The sequence below is a fragment of the Brassica rapa genome, chromosome A09 (genome assembly GCF_000309985.2).
Source record: "Brassica rapa cultivar Chiifu-401-42 chromosome A09, CAAS_Brap_v3.01, whole genome shotgun sequence".
NCBI classification, from domain to species: Eukaryota; Viridiplantae; Streptophyta; class Magnoliopsida; order Brassicales; family Brassicaceae; genus Brassica; species Brassica rapa.
The window spans coordinates 44,110,695-44,117,094 of NC_024803.2; the positions used below are offsets into that span (position 1 = coordinate 44,110,695).

Below are 6,400 nucleotides of genomic sequence, written 5' to 3' on the forward strand. Positions count from 1 at the left end.
TAACTAAAAAGGTATCACAAAGGCTTGTGGTTGTTTTTATATGGGCCGACACTTGTAGCCCATTAGTTGAATTTTAGCGCACGGGCCGACAAGAACCTTCCATTCCAAACCCGGACCGTATATCGCTCGGACCAAGTATAAGCTCTGCGACTCTGTCTGATCAAGACAAAGATATTTCAAAGGGTAAATTCGTAATATACGCTGTTTTTCGGACTGACACTTTCCGACATTAATGGCGGAAAGAGAGAGAGAAAAAAAAGATTGATTTTTTTTTTTTTTGGATCAAAAGAGAAAAAAGATTTTTAATAATGAGATTATTAAGTAATAATGATAAAGAGACGAGAGAAGAAGGATGCCACCTCTGAGCGGGCGAGCTGGATTAGATTTTCTCCCTTTCTCTCCAGCGGCTGCCTCTCTCCTCATCCATCTTCCTCGCGTAAAATCTTTGATCTCTCTGTTCAATTATTGTGTAAATTTGATTCCTTTTGCTGTGATCCCAATTGTAAAAATCTTTCCCCTTTTATTTTTTTTTACAGGGTGCGATCTGGGTAGGTTAGGTGGATACTGAATTAGGGTTGCTGCTGGGGGAGAAGAGGATTTTAGAAGACAATGGGGGTTATGTCCAGACGGGTTTTGCCCGCCTGTGGTAACCTCTGTTTCTTCTGTCCTTCCTTGAGGGCTAGGTCTAGGCATCCTGTTAAACGTTACAAGAAGATGCTCGCTGAGATTTTCCCTCGTAACCAGGTCAACTCTTTTATTTTTTATCAGTCAATTGTGTTAAAGTTTCAATTTTTCGTTACTAATGAAGATCATCTGGTCTTGTTGAAGTTTTGTAGTACTTGTTAAGTTTTTATCTTAATCTTCTTAAAGTTTCATTTTTTTGGTACTAATGTAGATCACCTAGTCTTGTTGTTGTTTTATACTTGTTAAGTTTAATTTTAATCATCTTAAAGATTCAGTTATTTTGGGTGCTAATGGGGATCATCTACATTATTAAGTGTTTTTTTTTTCCCTTTTTGTTTAGTGATTATTTAGAGGGGTAGTCTTGTTGAAGCTTTATGTTAAACTTTTAAAAGTTTCAATTTTTGGGTGCTAAGGAAGAACATCTAGATTATTAAGTTTTTTTTTTCTTTCTGTGTAGTGATTATCTAGAGGGTAGTCTTGGAATGAATATATACTTGGTTTTGCTACAAGGGCTTCTTCTTAAAGTTTCTATGTTTTTGCACATGTTGTTGTGGTTTGGCAGGAAGCTGAGGCAAATGATAGAAAAATAGGCAAGCTTTGTGAGTATGCGTCAAGGAACCCTTTACGAATCCCAAAGGTGGGCTTGCATGTTTTTGTGTAGCTGCTCGCCATACTTCTCTCAGTTGTATTCTCATGTATTGTTAGTATTTGCTGGACAGATTACGGAGTACCTTGAGCAGAAATGCTACAAAGAGTTGCGAAATGGAAACATCGGATCAGTTAAAGTCGTCTTGTGCATTTACAAGAAGTTGCTTTCATCATGTAAGGAGCAGATGTAAGTAGTAGTTTCTTCAAGCTTGCTTATAACTAGTTTAACATATGATACTGAACTCTTTTTTCTTTTATTGTAGGCCTTTGTTTTCATGTAGTTTGCTAAGCGTTGTCCGAACTCTTTTGGAGCAAACAAGAGATGAAGAAGTGCAGATCTTGGGTTGCAATACCCTTGTTGACTTTATTAGCTTACAGGTAACATTTGAGCAGTTGCTACTTGTCTAGCTTGGACTACAAAAAGTGTCATATGGTAACACATTTGTTTAAAAATACAGACTGAGAATTCACACATGTTCAACTTAGAAGGTCTAATCCCTAAGCTTTGTCAACTTGCTCAAGAAATGGGAGATGATGAAAGATCACTCCGTTTACGCTCAGCAGGAATGCAAGCTTTGGCTTTCATGGTAATAAGTTTTTTTCTTTTCACTTGTTCATTTTGCTTTACTGAGATAAAATATTATTTTGTTACTAACCAATAGTTATTGTCAGGTATCTTTTATTGGTGAGCATGCCCAACTATCAATTGACTTGGATATGGTGAGTCATCGGTTACTTTATACATACAAGTGGTGGTGCTTTGTAGTTAGATTATTAACTCCTTTTTTTTTCATCTTGAATTAGATTATTTCTGTGATTCTGGAGAATTATATGGATTTAGAGAAGAGCCAAGAAGATACCAATGAAGCTGGTAAAATGGTTTCTTTCAAACATAATCCTGTGACTGACTTTAACTTGGAAAACATGTAAGGCTTCTCAGAACTTTATTATTACTAGTAATGCATCAGGTATTTATTATTGGATTTTTTTTGTTAAATCCATTTCAGGGACATCTCCAAGAGCCCCTCATACTGGTCTATGGTATGCCTTTGCAATATAGCCAAGTTAGCAAAGGAAACCACCACTGTTCGCCGTGTTCTGGAACCGCTTCTGAATGCTTTCGACAGTAGAGATTACTGGTCTCCAGAGAAGGGCGTTGCCTCTTCTGTTTTATTGTTTCTGCAGTCTCGTCTGGAAGAATCAGGAGAGAACTGTCATGTGCTGGTATCTTCTTTGATCAAGCACTTGGATCATAAGAATGTAACGAAGCAACAAGGAGTTCAAGTTAACATGGTGAATGTAGCTACATGCCTTGCGCTACATGCTAAGCAGCAAGCTTCAGGAGCTATGACTGCTGTGATAGCTGACTTGATTAAGCACTTGAGGAAGTGCCTGCAAAATGCAGCTGAGTCAGATCTGCCTGCTGATGTAGCGAAGCAGAACTCTGACCTGCAGCTTGCGTTAGATAAGTGCATTGCAGAGCTCTCAAATAAGGTTAGTTTTACTGTTTTATGTGGTTTTGATCCTACCCTCTTCACAAGTATTGCTAATAGGCAGCAACTCAGTCCTAGCGATTCAAATCGGTTTAAACTATTTTAAATGGTCAAAATTGGTTTAATTCAGTTTAAATCGATCTAAGTTAGTCTGAATCTGTTAAATTAAGCAATAATGTTAGTACAAATCCAAAATAATATATCTACTTTGGCTAATTCATCAAAATAATATTAATAATTATTTAAAAAAAAATCAAATATCTTATAGTATAAATGTAAAATTATGTAAAATAAATCAATAATTTGTTAATGCCTAGGTCTTGTGTATTATATGTCTCAAGTTGTGGACAATCACATAACTTTGTTGAATTTTTTTGTTTTGGTTTTGCTATAAGGTTGGGGATGCAGGGCCCATTCTTGATATGCTGGCGGTGGTTCTTGAGATGATATCCACCAATGTACTAATTGCTAGGACCACAGCATCAGCCATTCTCCGTGCTGCACATATTATATCAGTGGTCCCAAATGTTTCTTACCACAAGAAAGTGAGATTTTTTTTCTTTCTGCAACAGCTTTTGTTTTGTTTCTTGACTATTATTCTGTTCTAACGGATTTACTGTGGTTCTGTACTCCCAGGTGTTTCCGGATGCCTTGTTTCACCAACTGCTCCTTGCAATGTCCCACACGGATTATGAAACTAGAGTTGAAGCACACAATGTTTTCTCAGTTCTGCTTCTTCGAACTCTTCTTTTGCCTTGGTCAGACCAACATAAGGAGGAGGAAGTTGAGGAATCCTTAAAGAGTGATCTGCGTAAAGATGTAAACCACACATCTCATACAAGTCTTAGTTGTGAGTCCTTGGATAGCTTAAATGATGGTGGTATAAAGGTATGGATCATCACTTCTCTTTATTGATTTGAATGTATTTGATTTGTGAGCTGATTATATTGTGAATTTCATGTTTTTTTACAGTCGTTATGTTCACTCAGACTAAGTAGTCACCAAGTAAACATGCTCCTTACATCCCTATGGATCCAAGCCACTTCTACCGAGAACACCCCTGCTAATTTTGAGGCGATGGCTAGTACGTTTAATACCACTATTTTGTTTTCACTAGCAAAGGTTAGTCCATTTATCTTATGTTAAGTTTTAAAAAGACCATGTATACTTGATGGATCCTCTCTATATAGATTGTAAAGTTTCTCTGATTTGGTGGTTGCAATTTGACAGAAATCAAATCACATGGCTTTGGTGCGGTGTTTTCAGCTTGCGTTCTCTCTTCGGAATCTCTCGTTGAACCAAGATGGTAACTTAAAGAGTGTGATTGATGCAATTACCTACTTTGTTGGCTTAGATACAAGGCAACTCTTGACATATATTTGGTATGATTTATGAAGGAGATTGGCAGCTCTCTCGTAGAAGATCAATCTTCACGTTTGCATCATACTTGCTCATTTTCAGTGCCAAGATTTCTAACATACTGGAGCTAATTCCAATTGTCAAAGAATCTTTAACTGGCCAAATGGTTAGTTTTTGTTAAATATTGCATATCTCTTACTTTTGGATGCTCAGCTGTCTTCTAATCTGTATGTGCAATTCTTTCATGTCCTGAATAGGTTGATCCTTATCTCGTACTGGAAGGAGATATCAGACTGCGTGCTGGATGTTCTGGATTTCCACAGGAAGATGGATCTGATAAAGATGATAGTGCTGCTCTCAGCTCACCAGAGATTGTGGCAAATGATAGTCGCCTTAAGGAAATCATTATCACTCATCTCACATCGAGGTTTCAGACATTATCCGAGGTACTTATCTAATTTAAAATTATAACATGGTGTATCATTGATCAAGAAAAAAAAACATGGTGTATCCATTCATGTTGGTTCTGTTGTTTCTGATGGAAGTGTTTGATCTTATTTCCAGAGTAGCAGATAAAGCGGTTTTGATTATAAAGAAACAATTAGTTTACATATTGTTTTTAGCAGTGAAGATATTGTCCTAACGTTGTGTTTGGTCAGTGTAATATTCATAAGGAAACAAAAGAAATTAGGATAAACTTGCTGGAGCTTTGCAATGATCTTAACCTTTTTCTGAAGATGTTTTGTGTGTATTGCTTTTAGGAGGAGCAATCAAGTTTGAGAAAGGAGATTCAGTCAGATTTTTCACGAGATGATGCACACCCGCTTGGTGCACCAATGTTCATGGATACACCAGGACCTAGCTCTCCTCTTAATCAAATGGAACTTCCAGCTTTTGAAGAGGTATAGTGACTCTATCAGAAAAACTTGCTTCAGGTGTGTGAGTTCCTTACTGAAATTGCGTTTATTCTTCAGGCTGAGCTTTCAGAAATAGCGGCATTTGAAGAAATTTCACCGGGGGCTAGTGGGAGTCACAGAACGTCCTTGTCCACAAACACTAACCCTGTTGATGTTCTGAGTATCAACGAGTTGTTAGAATCGGTAATATACATACACACTCAGTACTTCATACTAATTAGTAATTTGTATTGTTTTCTTTTGTGATCCTCTTTTCTCATGTAATTTTTCTTTCATTGGTGATGTGTAGGTATCAGAAACTGCTAGGCAAGTTGCAAGTCTCCCTGTTTCCTCCCTTCCCGTACCTTATGACCAGATGATGAACCAGTGTGAAGCTCTCGTGACGGGCAAGCAGCAGAAGATGTCTGTGCTTCTAAGTTTCAAACCCCAAGCAACCAAAGCTATAACTTTCTCAGAAGAAGATGAAAAGGAGGAGCTCTTTCTTCTCAAGGAGGTGAGAGAGATAGAGAGTTTGTTACTCTATTCTCTTTGAAACTAATTGTCCTCTCATCAACCTTAAAGTTCGTTTTGGTATTGGTGTTGCAGACAGAAGAAGCTGATGAAGATGATCAGAAGGCACTCACTGTGACACACGTCCAACCTCAAGGCCAGTACGCATCCTGCTCACTCGAAGTGGAACAAAACTCTTTTCGGTTGCCGCCTTCAAGCCCCTACGATAAGTTCTTGAAAGCAGCTGGATGTTAAACCCACGGTACATTACGTAAAATCTTGCATATATATATAGACACACGGTATAATATATATATATATATATTATCACGTGTAATCATGTGCTTCATATATACAAATTAGTCACACCTTGGCTCTTATTGGAAGCAAATATGATTCGATTCATTCCATTTGTAATGTGTGATGAACAAAAAAAATGTTGTATCATCAAGGAAGCATTTGTTGTTGATTATTTTTTGTTTGTTTGTGGTGAGCTGCGTGTGTTTTGTTCTGTGTTGTACGAATTGGAGTTTGAAACCAGTCTTGTGGTTTGTATTAATGGATTAACAAGTCAAATAAAGTGTCAAACCCCGGTACATTCGTAAAATCTTGCATATTCAGTTAGCCACGTCTTGGCTCTTCTTGGAAGCAACTATGGTTAAATCATTCCATTTGTATGTTGTGATGAGAAAAATGTTTGTGTCCAAGAACAGAAGCTGTTTAAGGCTTCGAATGTTACAACCGTTCCGTCCCGCACTACAGTTAACAGTAACAAAAATTTCTACATATACTATATATCTATACGTTTTT

General features: G+C 37.3%; 1 protein-coding gene across 1 annotated transcript; it reads left to right on the plus strand.

The window, feature by feature from the left end:
• The first annotated feature begins 191 nt into the window (after positions 1 to 191).
• Positions 192 to 6,166, plus strand: LOC103843578 (protein SEMI-ROLLED LEAF 2). The gene is made up of 19 exons (XM_009120316.2): positions 192 to 436; positions 537 to 744; positions 1,247 to 1,321; positions 1,404 to 1,519; positions 1,596 to 1,710; positions 1,791 to 1,919; positions 2,005 to 2,052; positions 2,137 to 2,258; positions 2,340 to 2,826; positions 3,221 to 3,370; positions 3,462 to 3,713; positions 3,798 to 3,947; positions 4,056 to 4,131; positions 4,223 to 4,350; positions 4,442 to 4,630; positions 4,946 to 5,086; positions 5,159 to 5,284; positions 5,391 to 5,594; positions 5,687 to 6,166. The coding sequence occupies exons 2-19, from the start codon at positions 610 to 612 to the stop codon at positions 5,843 to 5,845; spliced, it is 2,802 nt and encodes a 933-aa protein (XP_009118564.1). The 5' UTR covers positions 192 to 436; positions 537 to 609; the 3' UTR covers positions 5,846 to 6,166.
• Positions 6,167 to 6,400: the final 234 nt, after the last annotated feature.